The sequence below is a fragment of the Chelon labrosus genome (assembly GCF_963514085.1).
Source record: "Chelon labrosus genome assembly, chromosome: 1".
In the NCBI taxonomy this organism is placed as follows: Eukaryota; Metazoa; Chordata; class Actinopteri; order Mugiliformes; family Mugilidae; genus Chelon; species Chelon labrosus.
This window is the reverse complement of record NC_140337.1, coordinates 16,298,829-16,317,690: the sequence shown is the minus strand read 5'-3', so window position 1 is coordinate 16,317,690 and position 18,862 is coordinate 16,298,829. Positions and strand designations below refer to the sequence as shown.

The following is an 18,862-nucleotide window of genomic DNA, read 5'->3' as shown; positions in this document are numbered from 1 at the left end:
CGAAACACAGATTGAGTCATGACCTGCGACCTTGTGGGGCACGATCTCCCAGAAATCTTGTGTAGCTTCCTGCTCCCTAAGGACGTGTAAACATTTTCATCCAGAGAAATGCAAAAATAGGAGAGGGAACGAGACAAGAGATCGATACTGGGAGCAAATAAGAGCTTGCTTAATAAAAGTTTTTGACCCAGTACATATATTAAATGACTTTGAGAAATGGTCCGTACCAAATCTTAATTCCTTAAAACCTGCAGTTCGCAGCCTTTGCTGTGACTCTTGCGTCTCAAATGGTTGCACTAACTCAGACATGTATGGATTTCTCTTCTGTTTGTCAGGAACTCGAGGAGAATTACCAGCGGGCCTACTCTGAAGCCCTGACTGCTTTTGGGAACGGAGCCCTGTTTGTTGAGAAATTCATTGAAAAGCCAAGACACATCGAAGTACAGATCCTCGGTAAGTACACTCTAGGTCACCTTTAACTGTTTGTCTGTTTTATGTTTACGTGACTGACTTTCATTAAGAACGTAAACCACGCAGAAGTCCTTGAACTCCGTAGCAGTGCTGAAGGAAAAGGATAAACACTGAGCGTGAATGAGATTTATTGGCCAGCGGAGAATTCTGCAGCTATTATTATTTCTTCTCATTATTGTGAATGTAACTCTGCAAACACTCTCCTACACAACTGAAATTCAACACTGACATTTACAAGAAGTGTGTCTGCACTTGAGCGCGTACCATGCTGCACAGACGGCTGTGTGCTCATGTTCAGGCGTGGCAGGGGAGTCTTTGTGTTTATGTAGCATCCAGAATATACCATTGTGTAGTCCTGTGTGCATGTGTGGTCACTGTGATTAAATACTGTCTCCAGGGCACGCAAAGGATTTTTCAAATTACCTGTTAACAACCATGTCTTTGCCAGCCCTCTGATTTCAGGCCTTCACGCCTCTCTCACTTCCCCTTAAATGTTTTTTCCCCGCTTCCCATCCTTTTGGGCATCCATATTTGTCCTTACCTTACCTTACAAATATCCATCCATCTAATTTACTTCCTTGAGAGTATTCCTCCATCCTTGCTTCTTTACCTTTTATAGTTAAACCCTGGTTGCCATATGTGATCGACTGTAGGATATCAGTTTAGAGGTATGCCAGATTGTGCTATTATCATGTGGTGAGTCATAGTCCTGGCAGTGTTATTAAACGTATTCACAAAAGACAGTTACAGTTCCAGTGGGTACAGTTTAGAGGGTCTGTTGGCAAAATTGGAATATAATATTCATAATTAGGATTTCATTGGTGTATAATCACCTGAAAATAAGACTCCTTGTGTATTTGTCATCGTAGAACGAGCCCTTTAGTATCTACAAGAGGGAGCGGGGTCATGTGTCTGCAATATCCTAGAAATGACAAAGCAAATGCCAACTCCAGAGAAGAGCTTTAATGTTTTCGTCACATTAGCAGTCGAGGTTCTTCTGTAGGCCTGGAAGTGTACATGTATATATTATAGACTGTATATAAATATGGACAATGTGTCGTTGGCCAGACTGACGCTATTTACCCAAGGATGCAGGCCTTTTGGAGCCAGAGTCTGCTCAGTACGGTCCGAGAGTGGAGGGATTTTGATGATCCGACCACACTCCTGCCAGACTCACTAGTACTTTTGTTTAAGTAATACTGCGCTTTGCTCGACCTCCACCAGTTAAAAGGGAAGGAAACTAAAACGAAACTTATCCAGTACACACACTTGAACATACATCAACATTATATTAACTACCTAAAATGACAGAAACCATTCTTGAAAAGAATGTATTTGACGTGTACTTAAGTGTTTTAGTTTGGCCCAAGTCCCATCCACTAACATAGAGGAGGTGGAGCTTATGACCTATACTGCAGCCAGACACCAGGGGGAGCTCTACTTGCTTTGGCTTCACTTTCGAGGAGCAGTTCCGCCGTCCATCTTTATACTATTATACATGCATATATATGTATGGTAGTAAACTATTCAACTGACACGTTTACTGCCAGCCAACTGTGATTGACTGTGGTAATTATGCTTGGGTGGAGTCTTGACACGATACTGTAAAATAAGATTATGCAATCATACAGGTAGCAAGGAATGTTTTGCACATGCTAACCCCTACAGTGACATCAACATATTGTTTCCAATAATTAATTGATAAGTTGACTGACATAAAATTATTATTTTCAGTCTTTATCAGGATTATTTCAGTTTTTGCTAAAACCTGTTGCAGATTCTTTGCTGATTTGCTTTTACTTCCTTTAATGATCAATTTCAATTGGCTCTGAGTTTGCCTGAAAAAATATGAAATGTTTGTCTTTTACAATAATGTCACAGAAATTCATTTTTTTTTTTTTTTTTTGCCCACATAAAATTGTGCAGGGGTTGTAGTTTTTTGCTATCAGACGTTTCTCTGGCCAGTCTTTTGCAAGAAATGTACACATTCAAGTAAAATATGTTGCGTCCTACCTATCCCTTTGGCTGCCTCTGCTTGCCACGTCAACATGAACCATGTTGCAGTTAATGTTGAATGTTGAATTTGGTTGGTTGGAGCTAATTTTTCAAAATGCCTCATACCCGTGAACCTCCCTGGAGCCTTCAAAGATACTCATACCTGAAAACAAAGGCTGCTTCCCCCACTCCTCTTGTACTTGAAAGCACACTCTCCTTTTCCTCATCCTCCGCTCATAATTTTCTTTGTCGCTTCCTCACCTACTTCTCTCTTTGTCTTTCCGCAGGCGATAAATATGGTAATGTCATCCACCTCTACGAGAGAGACTGCTCCATTCAGCGGAGACACCAAAAGGTGAAGTCCCCGTTTTAAAATTCATCAAACCCCAACTTAATGCTTGAATGTATTTAGTATTATCGTCATGGCATTTCTTGCGTAGATTACCATGAAGTGGATGGTAATGGTGGGCTGGCATGAAACAAAGGTCATAAGCAGGAATCACACCCACAGGCACCGCTGTCTGCTGAATATAAAGTGTCCTTTTTATTTTTCCCCTTTATTTAGGCTAACAGGCTAATTAAGCGACACATTAATAAATAAGGGGATTATAGTCTTGATTATAACAATGGTTATTATAGCGCAGGTGGCCCTGAGTATCACAGAATGCTCTGAGCAGCGGGGGGTAGGAGGATTGTATTCCAGGAAAGATTAGCCACTGCTAATGCTGTGAATGGAAGTCTGAGCTGCAATAACTACACAATCCTCAATCAAATCAACCACAACTGCTTCTTTGAGAGCGTTTCCTGTCATGATTAGCCGGAGCAGTTTTTTCTCCCAGGTTCTTTGAGCTCTTATCTGTAAAGAAAAGAGGTCTTAAAGCGTCACCTGACTGTCAAAGCAACAACGAAAAGTCTGAAAACCACATGAAAGACGCGTAATCGTAATCGTTGCTCAACAGAACAATGCTTTCATCAGAGGAAGCTGATTAACATGTGTGATATTTCATTACACATTGTCACCTCAGAGCAGTTTTACTCGTGTGTTTTCATCACTGTCTTCCTTTGCTTTTAATCAAATTATAGATGATAATCATATTAGTGGCTGCGTCGGCGCCAGAGCTGCTGCTCTTTGATTCTGTTCGACTTAATCTGCCTCTGCCCTTAATCTAAGATCTCTTTGAGTCTGAGAAACAAGAATAGTCGCGTGTTCAGATAGATTTGACATGGTGGAGCGCTGATGTGATATTTTTAGTTTTCTCTAGGTTGTGCATGTGCATTCATACTTGGAGAGCACTCGGGATGAGATTTGATTAAAAAAACAAAAAAAGTTCTTGGTGTTTTTATTTTTTAGTCCTACACGGGTCGTGTTGTTTTAAACTGATTTCTATTAAATTTTTTTTGGATGAGATGGGTTATTTGAGACGGTGAACCCAAGCAGCATCAAGGTCAGACCTAATGGACGGCCTGTTGTAGCTACAGATGCTTCTTTCCATCTGTTCTCACCAAAGCCTAGAAGCTTAATCACATTTGAAAATAGAGAACAAAATATATTGGTTTGTACTAAATATTAACAGGTAAAGCTTTTTAATGAATGTTTCAATAGTGAATTATTTGCAAACTAGCGGGAAATATGGGGGTTTCAGGTGCAGTATTATAAGATTGTGACATGAACCTTGATTTTAAGCATGGAAAAGCTGCATCTCATGTCATTGCCTAACACCTTTAGCAGCAGAAGTGGCAACCCTACCTTTCTGATGGTGTGATGCTTCCGTCAATTACTTTCTTCTGTGATCAAAATTTCTTTAGATTCCTGTCAAAACAATAGTAATTGTTATAATATTTGTTTTTATTTTTTATCTTTATTTTCAATTGTCTCTCTTTAGATAAATGTTTTGTCACTTTTTTATTTCTTAAAGAACTTCACTATAGCACATTATGCTAAACCTATTATTATTGAAACTCAACTCTCAGCTTTATTTATAGAGCACTTTTAAAAACAACAACAGCTGAAACAAAGTGCTCTACATAGGTAAGAATAAGAACATAAGACAAAACAAAAAACACTAAAATGCACTAAATAAGAGCAGGGTGTCATGCTGGGTTGAAAGCCAAGGAATAAAAAATATAATTTAACTATACTATTATGCCTATATCATAACAAAAGGCCAAATTAGCAATGACTTCTTGTTGTCCTCTCTCCTCTTTGTTTACCTCCACTTCTTGCATTTCTGTCAAGAAACTCTCATGCGGCATGGTCGCTAACTCAAACTTTGGTGCGCCTTAAAAAGCACACTGTGATGTTTTAGTCTTTAGACTTTAGCATATTCAGGAACAATCCAAGCAAATCCATCCCATAAAGATAGTCATACTTCCTCCCATTTCTGTTTGACTCATTCTTACTGTAGGTACTAAAGATTGATCCATTTTGTCTCACGCATCGTCAAAATTAGCTAGCTGCATTTTAACATTTATTTTTTTATGGTTTATTTTCGCTCTGGCCTCTTCTCCCTAGTGCCCCACACACTTTGAAAACCACTGATGTGAAAAGACCGTCTGGTAGTATGATCCTGTAGAAACTCATTTTAGTAGGGGGGGCCCACATACAGCCCAATGTGATCTCAAGCCGGGCTGGACCAGTAAGATAATAACCTATAAGTAACGACAACTCTATGTTTACATTTAATAAAATATCCCTCAAAAAAAAAAATAAGTGCAATTTAGGCACATTGCTGTCTGCTGTTTAGTCCTGGGTCTCAGTGTTGTGTTCTGTCCACTTCTCTCACTAAAACAGTGAACAAATAAGGGATAGCAGTTATATTCATTGAAAAATTGCAGTCTTCTGTCTTCGGCCAGATTTGACCCTTTTGCGGGCCGCTTTTGGCCCACTGGCCGTATGTTTGACACCTGCGCCGTAGACAGTAATCCGCCCGTTCTAAAGTCTCCCACAGCATCTTAGCATCCTGGATCACTTCAGTATCTTTCAGCTCGTTCAATTTACCCCACACCTTTACTGCTTTGCTTCACACCCACTGCTCTCATCAACACTGTTTTCACCGTAAAAATAACCTTTACACTGCCCACCCAGCAACGGCTTAATGATCTAGCCCTGAAATGGAGAACCCAGCTGACATTTTGCCCACTTTGTTTGTCTTCTAGGAACTAATGTGACATTAATGATGAGAAGGGGTGCAGGATCGCCTTGCGTAACACAATTAATGTGGTTTAAATTACATATTTTGTTCAGTGGTACATTGATGCAACCTTTTGATGTATGTACGTCAGATGCAGCACTGATGTCTGAGGGAATTCGGTACGTTTCCAGGCTCAGGGTCAGAATAAATGAATCACAACTGAGTCTAGCTGCACATTGTTATCCCAATATCCCACCAAAAATGAATCATTAGCGGCGTGTACACCATCACGCTAAACCGATCAGCTGTTGTTTCTCTGACATTGTTTGTGCATTCAGTGTGGCCATTTCTAATAAACTCTCCTCATCTTTAAAGGTTGTTGAGATTGCGCCCGCCTTCCAACTGGACCCCCACCTGAGAGACCGACTCCACGCCGACGCCGTCACCCTCGCCAGACAGGTACGGGTTGCTCGTGTTAAAGCCAGCAGCAAAAGCTCATGTGACGTCTTGCTTTCTCTCAGTCTTCTTCTTTTCACTTTAGTCTGTCTTTTAAGCTTTTGCCTGGAGGCTCAGGTTAACGAGACCATTTCATCACATTAGGGGAAATGGGTGTAAATGGAATAAAAAGTTTTGACAGAAGCCCTGCATTTTTAAATCGCTCAACGTACAAAATTAATAGGTACGCCTTAAAACATGGTGAAATATTCATGTGGCCATTGCCTGATGTTGAGGCAGCTCAGGAAGTAATATTTTCTCTGCAAGCAGGTGTCGGCATGCTGAATATGTGCTGGTGGAGTTTTGACCACTTGTTAAGAAAAGTTGGCGGAGTGTAGGAGAAAAGCTTTCCTGGCAGCGACTCTCATGCCACTTGAGTCTGAGCATATTATCTGGAAAGTGTGAGCAAATTCCCAGTGCTGTTAATTTTTCTGTCTATAATTGGTCTGCACAACAACTGGATTCTCCCCAGGAATCTTAATGCGCTATCTACCTGTGATTCAAATAAAGGGAGACATTACTGCTCTGCCGAACTGTGAAAATGAAAACGCCTGAAATGAAAATGTCTGGAAACGGTCAGCACTGCAGACAGACGGACAGCGAATGCAGCTGCGGAGGCGTCTGGAGTGTTTTTACGGCCGCTGCTGCCGATTGTGCACTCCGCAAAATGGAAGCTCATCTTGTATCTCGCCCTTTAAAATCGTTAGTCTGGCTTTAGAATTGGGCGACAAGTTGGCTCGGCTATGACAGCGTCACTTAAAAGTCAAGCCTCATCTCTCGGAGGAGATTTCGCCAAATGGCCTTTTCAGGTAATGGCCCAGTTGAGGGATGGATAGAAAAGGAGGAGGGTAGAGACAAGGATGGTGATTTGCTAAAAAAATGACCTTGATGGTTATGTAAGAGAGAAAGAGAACTTTATTTGAGACTCATGTTTTGACCTAGTAGTGACTTTTTTTGCTGCAGCAATCAAATCACAACATCACCCAGCTCGTCTACTTAAAGTGACAAACCGTGTCTCCCTCTGTGTGTGTTTAAGAGCTGCAGAGAAAAACTCTTGTCCGTGACTTTTCTCTGCATGTTATCATTTGAAACAAGACTGATGTTGCTCTTCATATGACGACGCATGGACGATGTGCACCAACAAGACTACACTATGCGCACGTAACCATTTACTGTTCTTGAGAGGACGGAAAATGACTCGAATACAAGGACATCGTGCAACTTTGTCACTGATGTGACGTGCAGTGGCTTCAATATAAGATTAAGCTCCCCTGTTACAGCCAGCAGAGTGCAGTCAGAATAGAGAAAGGAAGGCTGAGCCATAGACAAAAGTACAGTCTGCCTGGGTTGTTTTGCTTCAATGGCCTGAGCAGACGCTGTCCATACATGTTGAGGCTGAGTGCAACAGGTGATTGGATGCAGAATTAGGCCCTGTTTAGACTTGGCGTTAAACTTGAGCTAGCTTTTAGCACCTTTGTGTTGTGTTTCCTTACGCGTCCCCGCCAAGCACTTGAGAGCTGATCTCGGTAAATAAACACCAGCATCATTTGCGGCGCGGTGCAATATTATTCCAGCTGCTGTCTTTAATGAATCGCGACCTACTTCTGTATCGGAGCCACAAATAACCGTTGGCATGGGGAAATGAATCAGATTCATCACTCCTTAAGTTATTATTTATTCATTCATCTACGTCCTGATGTTAGTTGGTTGAGAGACCTGCACAACACTCAGATTATGACTTTAACCTTCACCACCAAATGTGGTTTGAGGTTGTATCACTCAAATGCGTCCTTTGTAAACCGATAGCCCAGGACAGATGTTAATGCAAGGTCTGAAAGAGGCCCTGAGTGCATCAGCATTTTTAAATCATTTCACAGGAAATTACTCTAAAATACCATTAAGAACACCTACAAAATTACTTTTTATAGTCACTGTTGCCCAGATACTGGTGTGTGGATGATGAATAGTTCAAGATATAAGAAAAACATCAAAATTTGGTTTCATTAGGACTATATTTCACTCTCAAACTCTGCTTGAATTCAGATTTCTGCACGCTTAAATCGGTAGAATATTTCAATCTCTGCTCATCAAGGCTTCAGCTCTGTTGTTCAATAAAGATAAAAAAGGAAGATCCTTGTTTGAAGAAATTAAATTACGTGTTTGTACGCAGACACATGGGCAAAAGACTCCTCACTGTAGTACTGACACATTCCACCATAGGAGTACTCTCTTCGTACCTCTGTGCTAACAGTAAAAGGAAGCAGTACTGGCTCTGGCTAAGCCTCACAAGTACTGTACATCTAGTAGTATGAATGTGTCAACAGCGTCACATACACACAGCTCAAGGATCAAACCTGCAGCATTTGCAGATTATCACCAGGGGTCTCACTTTCTCTTGGCCTCATCTTCCGTTTTTCTACCTCCAGACCCCCCTACCTCCCTCCCTCCCTCCTTTTTCTCTCTCTCCCTCTCTCCTGTCACTGCATTTCCCTGCTATGTGTTGTGACTGCATTTCACTGAGTCAGTCCCCACAGTGAAGGCTTTCACTTCAGAGCTGAGCCCAGCTTTCTCTGCAGGTATTGAATCATGCTCCCTAAGCAAAGCCGAGGATAAACTTTGGTTCGTAGTTTGCGATTATCCGTGCGTGTGTGTCGCATCCTGTACATGCACGTGTAGAAGAACAAAGGAGGATGCGAGGTAGCAATTAACGAGATGTGTAGGACTTACATAGTGGAAGATGATGGCACATGTCAGTTGGCATAGATAGGTATATGTGCTGTCCTCAAATGACCAGGTATCCATACATGGCGATTCTTGCGGAGGCTTTAATTTTCCTTCAATCCTGCCCTGAAAGGTAGCTGCTCACTCATCTTAATGCGTTCAATTTGCAGCGTGATTAAAGAATTTTCATTTTAATCAGCCGCTCCCTGGAATCTAATGGCGTAGCTGACAAGACATGAAACTGCTGCTCATCTCCATGTGTACATGTGCACGCATAGTCTCTCATGCTCTTGCTAGACTACAATGTAAAACACACTTGGTATACCCATATGTACTGTACATTTCATATAAAAACAGAAACATGCACTATTTCAGCTCTTGGTCCTGTGTGCCCACACACTTACATAAGCACCTATAAGTGCTTCTGCGTCAAACTGATGCAGAGGCTACGGCGACAGTGCAGACCCTAGCGCCGTAGCTGACCTGCAGCTTCCCAGAGAAATGTAACTACACGCTGCGATTACGCAGACCGCAAGAAGAGCTGTGATTGATTCTCCATCTCCGCAATTTTCAAATCGATTGTTTTGGATCAATAAAGATGGAACACATCGAGGAGGCGAAAGTTTCAGTCGCCATTGTTGAAAGTGAAGCAGGAAGTAGAAACAAAAATGAACCTGACTGGCAAAAAAGGCACAGCGTCGACTAGTGTTTGGGTGGCCTTTTTACAGAGCGAGCAAGACTGACGCAACAAGTATAAATGGATCACATACGTAGGTTACGCCTTCTGTGTCCTGCAGTACCTTAAACGAGCCTTTACTACAATGCTACACAAAGTGTTTGGTGTGTATCTTGTACTGAGACAGTCAGAGTAAACAAAAACAAAACATCTTTTAAAATGAGATTTATTGAAGAAAAATGGTTATCTAACCCAACTGGGTCTGTGTGTCTGAAGAAGTACTTGCCTCTTGCGTTACTACATTTTACAGAAACTAACTACAGCATCTGCCAAAGTGCCTTCGCAGCTGGTTGCAGCTGGACTAGACCCACTTCAGCCCTGCTTGGCCTAATTTTTTCCCGACATAAATAGACCATTTTGAGAAACATAAAGTTGACTAAAAGGTTGAACCGGAAACACAACGTGCCAAAATTAAAAGAAATTCCAAGATAGATGAGGAAGAAAGGAATTCAGTCACTTTGATTTGAATCTGATAAGGATTGTGAAGTTATTTCTAAGGCTCTGAGTCACCGATCCACAAATGGAGAAGATCAGCAGGAACAAAACTTGACAATTGATTGGGCAAACCATCCGTCTATCACCCCCTGTGACCCTTTTGGATGTTAGATAACTTAAATACAATAATATAATTTAAAACACAGATAGCAGTGTAAGATTTTACAGTCATATTGATTGGTCTACTGATTCATTACATGTGATCAATTAGGTTTTTTGTGGCCTTTGTTTCGGGATAATATTTTTTTTGAAGATTTAACATCAGATTCAACAACTAAGAAGACTTCATAGTTCGCACATTAACCATCTTTTCTCCCACTCCTTCGCACACCTGCCATTTCTCCAATGTTATCTGATCTTAATGGCGGTTCCATAGAGTCGCCGCCACCGCCACCGCCGGTCCCCCTTCATCTTGCCATTTGTACGTCTAACCCATCATCCGTTATCAGCAGCCTCTATCTGAGTCTTTCAGAGAAACAGTGCAGTCTTTGAACTCGCTGCAGGCCACAGCGTTTCCTCATAGAATGTCCTAGAGAACAAAGTTGCCTGGCAACAGTGAAGGCTACAGGAAGTTGCCTCAGCTCGCAGGGAAACGGTTTTAGCTCCAAGTGGTTTTCAAGCCAGACCTCACAAGAAAAGACACTGTCAAATGGCCCAGTATGCTGGCGTGTATTATCTGCTGATTTTGTGTACTGGTTTGGAAAATGGGTTTTTGTCTCTTCATCTCTTTGATTGTCTAGCTTTGTTGTCTTTCCACTGTCGAGAGCCCGACTGTGGCTGAAATTTAATTTAACCAACGTATGCAGTATCCCGGCCAGTCCTGATTAGTGTTATGAATGATGGATCTCACCAGAGGAGTGTGAGAATCACATTGATTGACCCGCTGATTGGCAGCGTGCTCATTCGTAGATGTGCATGTGATCATTTTGGTATTTTTGCATCTGCAGTGGGAAGCTTGAGAACACCAGTCTGGAGCAGGTAGAGCTGCTTTTCTTAGCTTGGTCTACATTAGATTTATGTTAGTGAGGATCAATACCTGCATTCACACCTTTCTCAGCCTGCTACTGGAGAATAACTGTCATTAACAGAGGGGTTTATTTGCTGCTGACCACCTGCAAATAGGTTTCTGTAAGATACTTTTACTAGTGTTTGCAAATAGATTAGCTGCCATGTGGTTTGGCTGCATCATTGAGATGTAAGCGGACACTTAATGTCCCCACTCCCGTTCTCCAATTCTGCTAGTCCAGAGGTGCAACAAGCTCTTTCTGCAGTGCAAATGCAGTGTGACCAAAGCCTGCCTGGTCTTGTCCGTGTTCAGTTTGGTCCACGTATTCGTTCATCACCGATTTGTCCCTTTGCTTCACCGCTGACTTCCTCCATGTCCTTCTGCGTTGATACAAACATGGGCAGCTTCAAACTGTGAAAGTTACTGAACTATGAAAGCCTGACAAGAGCTCCATCTTGTCAGACGTTCCCAGTATCGCACGCGCTGTGCCGTCAAAGGGCTTCACAGGTTCATAATGTTTCGAGGTCCTGGTGTGCCGTTTGTCTGGGATGCGCTGAAGCCTGGAAGCCTTGCTTTTTAACATCTTTCTTTGTCAGTGTTTCGTGTTTTAATGATGATCCTTTTGTTTGCTTCAGTTTGAAGGACTTAGAGTTGCATTATAACCAGGCATGTCATGGCAACAGTTCAGGGTTCCTGTGATGTCCTCTAGCAATACAACCGACCTTCCTTTTTTGTCATATTTATATTCTTTTAATTGACTTTTCTCAGTATTGTGCAACGCCGTTTCACAGACACTTTGGGCTCCATCCAGTGTCTTTTGGAGCCGCCTTTATGTTGCCGTTTGGCAGCTAGATCTGGCTCTCCTCTCCGGCCTCTATATCATGATTGGGGTTTGGCAGAGCTCGCTGTTGTGAAGGAGTACCAGCAAATGAGAAAATACAAGTGTCTGATCTGCACTGATTAAGCATTTAAAGCTGCTGTAGTGAATTTGGTTCACGTGATTCCACACTGTGGCTTGAAATTTAACTTAAATCACGCTAGAGCATTAGCACTTTAAGTGTGAAGGACCAAAAAAAAAACTGTCCCGAACAGGACACGTAGCATCGGAATGAGCAGCGGTTAACAGTTCATGGGATGGTTGTTAGCTAAATAATAGGCGCACCTTATATTAGTATGCATGCCAGCTCATCTTAGATGTCTCTGGGCAACAGAACTATCTATCTAATTAGCTAAACATTTGTCATGGTGTGTGTGAGAGGAAAGACGAGCAGGTGCGCATTTGTAGGTGATTTTAATGCCAGCAAGACCTCACCATCTGCTGTTTTTGTTTCATGGTATATTTATCGGTTTAACCCGAAAACAGGGAGGAGGCAGAGCTACTGTCAGCTATTTAGTGCAGCTGTAATTAGGAATTCAATTCTGGTACTTGTGTGGGTGAGGAGAGTTGACAATTGAGACTTGAGCTGCATTTTACGCCGTATGATGCTCTCTCACCCACTTTAGTTTTAGTATTGTGTGTTCTTTTTGGTGGCAGTGTGGGAGGCGATTATATATTTTATTTTTTTTAATTTCAGGCAGAAATCTGCAGACAATATTGACTTTATTTTTGCCCTCAAAGTGCGGCAGGAGAGGAAGAGTGCGGAGAAATTGTAATTTGCTGTCGTGTTTTTAAAGTGTGAGATGGAGATAGAAAAACGGCAGATAGGAAATCCGGTTGAAATGAAAGAGAAACGTGATTTGGGGTTGAGTGTGCTGGAGAATGAGGGAAGAAATAATTGTGCTTGTTTGCCTCCGCTGTCTAGTGACAACTCAGGAGCATAAATATGCCCTCAAGTCACCAGAAGACAGAAGACGAATGCAAATTTATGTGTGCCACTTGGTCATGCGCATGCAGAGTCTTGTGCACGTGCATATGTGTGCAGTCCAACCTAAACTGGCTGAAATGAATGCTCCGCTTTTGAAAATCACCGTAGAGTAGCACCGTATTATCTTTTACTTGTAAGAGAGGTCCTGTAGAGAGGGAGCGCAATTAAGTCCCGCTCACTGCAGAAGGAAAAGCAAATCCCACCTGACTTTGAATTGCGTGCGGGTGCCTCCTTGTTACTTCTGTCTGCTTGCAGAAACTGAAAATGACTAAAAGCTGCTGGGCTGTGGAATCCTTTACTAATCCAGTAAGGCACCCAATTGAGTTTTAGTAATGGCCAAACCAAAAAGGTGAACACACAAAAATGACTGCAAGCACCGAAATGAGGAAGACTTCTAACGTTCAGCGTGCGTATGTGCGCAGAAGGCGTTTAGTCGCTGTTAAACATAAAATGTCTAAATGTCAGTTTAAGAGTATTTTACTTCTGCATTTTAATATGCAGTAATAAATCTGTGCAGTGCGCCTGCACGTACTGTACCTTAAGCTACAACAGCTTTCTAACACATAGCTAATATTAGTGAGTAGACGTACGGGGGCTAAATTAATCCTCTGAGACGGTGAAATCTAATGTTTTTTGCTAGCTAAAGGCTATAGTTAGTTCCAGTCCAAGGTTTCATATTGTTTTCCTCAATCCTACTATGTGTGTTTTAAGAGTTATGAGGGGTTGAGCTGCTTCTCTGTGAACTGAAATTAAGATAAATAATGCATTTGTCTTGTTAAAAAGCTATCTCACTCTTAAAACAAACATTACTGAAGAAGAAGCGAATAGTGGATGTGTTTTTTTTTTTTTTTTTTGGATCACTTACAGCTACGGATTAATTTCCCTCTGCCGCTTTAATCGGTGTTAACAGTAGCAGGGCGATGTTTGTGTCTGCGTTCGTGGTGATGAAGGAACCCGTGACCCACTGAAACGGCGACAAATCTGATGCGTTCGATGGGTTCCAGGTTACAGCACAAACCGTACGTACGCATTCTTGATTCAATCGGTCACCTTGCGGAGGAGCTCGGCGTCTTTCAACGCTGTCGTCTTTTTTATTGGCCAAACAGATGTTGTCCAGCTGTTAGGTCAGATCCACTGTTTTTTTTTTTTTTGGTTTGTTTTTGGAGGCAGGTTACCACAGATTTGAATGGATTGCAGTGTTTGTTTTGTTTTTCTTTCAACTATAGAGAAAAAGCACAAAGCAACGAGTTCACAAAACACATATACTTTATACCCAATATCTGCTGAAGGTCACATTGTTCACTCCCCTCTAGCTCTTCCACTAGACCCGCCCCCCCCCCCCCCCCCCCCCCCCTTCCTTACAGAGACAACATGGCCTGCAACATGACCTGAACTCAAAGCGGTAAAACAAAAAGGTATACGTACAAGTGTAATATAAATGTCAATGACAGCTTACTTATTACCTATGCGGTGTTTCAAACACTGACAGGTGACAGGTCTACGCTTTAAATCAGGGTTTAAACACAGAAAAACACATTCCAAATTATGAGTACATGCAGAGCAGGGTGTTGACGGTGTAAGGTACCGTGTGATACAGAAATTTCCATTACAATCCCCTCTTTGAGCATTAAAAACGCTCACAAGAACAAAATGCTGCTCAGTTTTAATTAAAGCAGTAAATACAGATATATAAATGTGGTTATGTTGAAAAGGATATATGCATATGAATAAGGTAAAAACTAAAAACTACTGTTGGGCAAAACTGAAGCCAAGCATGTGCATGCAGTTAGAAGAGGTCATAACCCTGGATAAGATGCAGTGCACTGTATGGATGCAACAGTATCGGGGTGCTCCAGGGGTCTCAAAACCAGAACAAGACCTGAAATCAGGAACTGATGTCTATATGCACAAACACAAGACAGGATATTTCATATCTGTGTCTTGAATGTGTTGAATTTCCATGGCAATAGTATGAAAGTGTCTGCAGCCTGACATCTCACTTACATGGTGTGTTTGACTACCAAAGTCAACCTCGTGTGTCTGTGACATCCCGTGCCTCTTTTCAGGATTTATCTGTCTCTGCTACTGTCACGTGTGGAGTTTCAGGCCTCTCACTTCATGTCCTTCTGTAAAGCTCGGTCTGTGCACACACACACACACACACACACACACACACACGTCTGTCAATCCACCGAGAGTGTTAAACGTAGAATTAGTTCCGCTGTCAATCACCATGGCGACGTCGAGTGAAGAGATGACACGCTCCCGCTAAGACGAATCATGTCTCCCGTTGACAGAGACACAAACGGACAGACGTACACAGGAGCTGGATCACAAATGGAGATTGACACTTTGTCTCTGGAGGTGGTCAGCGTACTGTAAACATTATTACTGCTTACAGACCCGCAAACGCTCTGCCTTGTGTGTGTGGCGTAGGCCCGTTTTCCACTTCCAAACCCTCGGCACGTTTTGCCCTAAAAAGAATATGTAAATATTTCATTAGGAAAACAAGCATGTGGAAATGGGGTAGACGGAAAATATTCCACTCTGTTTCCCTACTGATCCTACAGTATGCTTCAATCAGTTTCCGTCTTATTTTCACTAATTTACTTACGTTCTGTTCTGTGTTTCTATCTCTCTCTATTTGTCTTGACTTTGTTAGTGTTCATCTATGTTTCACTGCTGCGGTTTATTCCTCTCCTGGTTATTTGCTCTCTTTTAACCTTTATTTCCTCTGCGCTCTAGGCTGCAGTTGATGCAGAAAGGTCAACAGTGCAGAAGTAGACACATCCTACATTTGGCGAAGACAGAAATTCTACACTAAGATAGGATGATCCCGTATATCAGATGCGTTCCAAAAATCCCAGGATTAACCTTTGAATCGGAACCTTTTCTCAGTGAATATGTTTGAGTTGCACGCAGTTTAACCAGAGTTTTAACTGAAGAGTTCAAACTCAAAATTTTTTTCTTCCCAAACTCATTTGTTAAACCAAAAATAATAAACAGTTTGTCAAACTGAAGTATGTTTTTCCCTAATCTCACATTAGAAGAAAATGTGAGCAAACTTAATTTCAGTTCAAGGTGTTTACACCTTTTCTACCCTTCAATAATAAACTTGCAGACTCAAGAGGATTCAAAAATAATAGCACAACACTCACTATAGGATATGATTTAGATTATCGTGCCGGATCAGGGAGCAGTATAGGCACCACTTCAAGCTAATGCAAGCAAAACAGAGAGAGTGGTGTTTTTGTCCCTGTCCTCTTTCCCTATGAATGGTGCGCTGAACGGCCCTTGTCCGCCAGAGGCTCCAGTGTCAAGGTGTGAATGAGGTTGAAACTTTTTGGTTTCATCCTCATTCATATGTACCATGACCTGGATGACTGAGAACCTTCACAGGTATACTATTACTACTACTACTTCTACAAAAAAAGAAATTTAAGCTTTCTCTCCATTTTATTTTCTTAAAGCCCAAGGAAACTGCTTTTGTCTCTTCCTCCTCAATGCTTTTTCTTTTCAGTATACTACCTCTACTCATTCATGCATGACTTTGTCTCTACCTTTCCCTACTGTTGACACTATGGAGCCAAGTTCATTCACTTCAGACTAGTTTTTATTGCGTTATCACGTAATAAAGTAAAAAATATATCAAATCATAATCACACTTTCTTTATTTTCTGGGGGGAAATATTTAGTCCAGCTTCAAATTCTCTTAATTTTATTCACACATGGCTCCAGTTGTTACAGTCCCCCGCTGAGAACTCCTTCATTAGCAATAAAAGTTGTAAATGTTTACGTTGGCTCTGGTGACTTGTTAAAATGTAAGAATTAGGTCACAGCAATATGTTATTTGGAAAATAAGATTATCTGCAAAGACATACAGTTATTATTAAGACATGAAAGCTTTCTGTGAGCGGGATCAAAAGACGTTTAAGCTGCAAGATGAATTTCTATGCGCTCCATATTCATGCAGTATTGTGTCTCTGCTACAATCAAACTGAATTCAAATGAACCGATGATCAGCGCCAGTATTTAGAAATATAATTAACATATGCATCAACATATTTTCTGCTTTGTGTTGGTGTCAGCCAGACATTGAGTCTATAAGAAGCAGCTGTAAACGCCCAGTGTCTGGAAGCTATTTTCTCAGTTGATAAAAGCCCAACAAGTAAAATGCCACCACCCACTCTGTTTGACTGACAAGTGGTTTAAAGGAAGCGCAGTGAAGATACACAATAGCATTGATGTGTATGGGATGGCAGCTTACTAAAAGTAAAAACTAAACAGTTCCTTTCTGTCATCTTCGTATCTCGTCTGACTTCATTGTTGCCTTCTCTCTTTCTTTCACTTCGGTCAATATCTGTGTGTGTGTGTGTGCGTTGTGTGCAGAAAGACAGATTCTGCTGTGGTCTGTGTAATGTAGGATGCATAAAGCAGTGCAGGAGTCTTGTATGTCGGGGTGACATTGGCACTTGTGATTGGATGGGTGCTATTTTCAGCATCCGTGGCTAGAATCTGCACGCCAGCAGACTCTTCATGTCTGTGTGCTCTGCATGCATTTGCACATTTAAGACCCAGTGTAAGTGTCATATTGAAATGGACAGTACTTTCCCCCCCCCAAGTGTATGTGTGTTAAATTGAGCCTATAAAGCTTTTTGGGAACAGAATCTCATACATACGAAAGTCAGTGATTTGAAGATGTCTAGAAAGCAGTCAAAGATGGCGGGACAGAGGTATCGAAGGAGACTGGAGGCCTACAAAACGAGAAACGGTAGAGCATGCAGCCAAAAAAGAGAGGGATGGATGAAGAGGGAAACATCTAATGAAGAAAGAGACAGAAGACTTTAAAACGAAACGGACTGAGGACAGAAACCAAGTGAGGTGTTCAGACGATGCAGGGACCGAGACAAGAGGAAGCGAGGTGAAGACAAAAGAAAGGAGGTATTGATCGTTTCCCCCAGCTGGGAGGGCGGGGGTGAGGGGGCTCAAGCCAAGTGTGCTTTTTGAAATTAGAGCCGAGGGAAAGGCGGAAGGATGGAGTAAAGGATGCAGGGGAATATGTGGTGTGAGAGAGACTGGTTGTGTCACCAAAGAACAATGAAAAATAGGTGGTCACGTGGATAATAAATTGTCACAGTCGTGTCGGGACAGGAGCTCAATAACTGTCGCAAAACAGCAAAATACTTAAAACACATATTAATTCACACAGATGTTGGCAAAACTAGCAATCAAACGTCCCTTCTTTGGAACAATCAGATGCTCAACGTCATCATAAATCACCCAGAAAATAACATGAATAGGCGGTTTAGGCTTCTGTGTCAATTTGACGCTGTGACCACAAAAGCTGTGATTGGTTCGCTTGGTAGCGGACTTAAGTATTACCGGCTACTTCCCTACCTCCGGAATTTTCGAATTGATTGTTTTGGATCAATAACGATGAGGAGCTTCAGGGAGATACAATCAGATACAATCATTCGTGTGACTGGGAGCCAGACTGACAAGCGCACAAGTATAAATGGCTCGCAACGGCGTCAGCTACGTACGTAGGTTACGGCATCTAGTCCTGCAGTACCCTAAAAGAGCCCTAAGAGTGGGAAGCTTGAATGTCTCTTAAAACGATCATGAATCAAAACAGTTTAAAGAACGTATGGGACGTAAACTTTGGTTTCAGGGACTCATATGTCTCCTTATAAAGCAACATCAGGCAAAGCACATGTGTTGTCAACAACATTAATAATGTTGGATTTGAAATAAACCAATTCCAGGTTGCCAACATTGGGACACTTGGTTTAAGCCGTTCCTTTTTTCTTTCATCTGAAGTTGCAGAGCTCTCCAATGTTTAGACGGTTAAAGATTAAGAGATGAAATTGGCTCTGCATGTTTCTGCAGATATTTTTGCTTTATACTCGTCTTTATAAATTGGCACAGTAAGATAATGAAAGCAGCA

The 18,862-nt window shown here is 41.7% G+C and overlaps 1 protein-coding gene across 1 annotated transcript in view; it reads left to right on the top strand.

Annotated features, from left to right (window-relative positions):
* Positions 1-18,862, top strand: part of pcxb (pyruvate carboxylase b) — a 307,177-nt gene that overhangs the window by 30,564 nt on the left and 257,751 nt on the right. Inside the window, exons 7-9 of the mRNA XM_084546125.1 lie at positions 336-453; positions 2,754-2,821; positions 5,973-6,056. Coding sequence (XP_084402251.1) covers positions 336-453; positions 2,754-2,821; positions 5,973-6,056 — 270 coding nt within the window. The remainder of the gene's footprint in view (positions 1-335; positions 454-2,753; positions 2,822-5,972; positions 6,057-18,862) is intronic.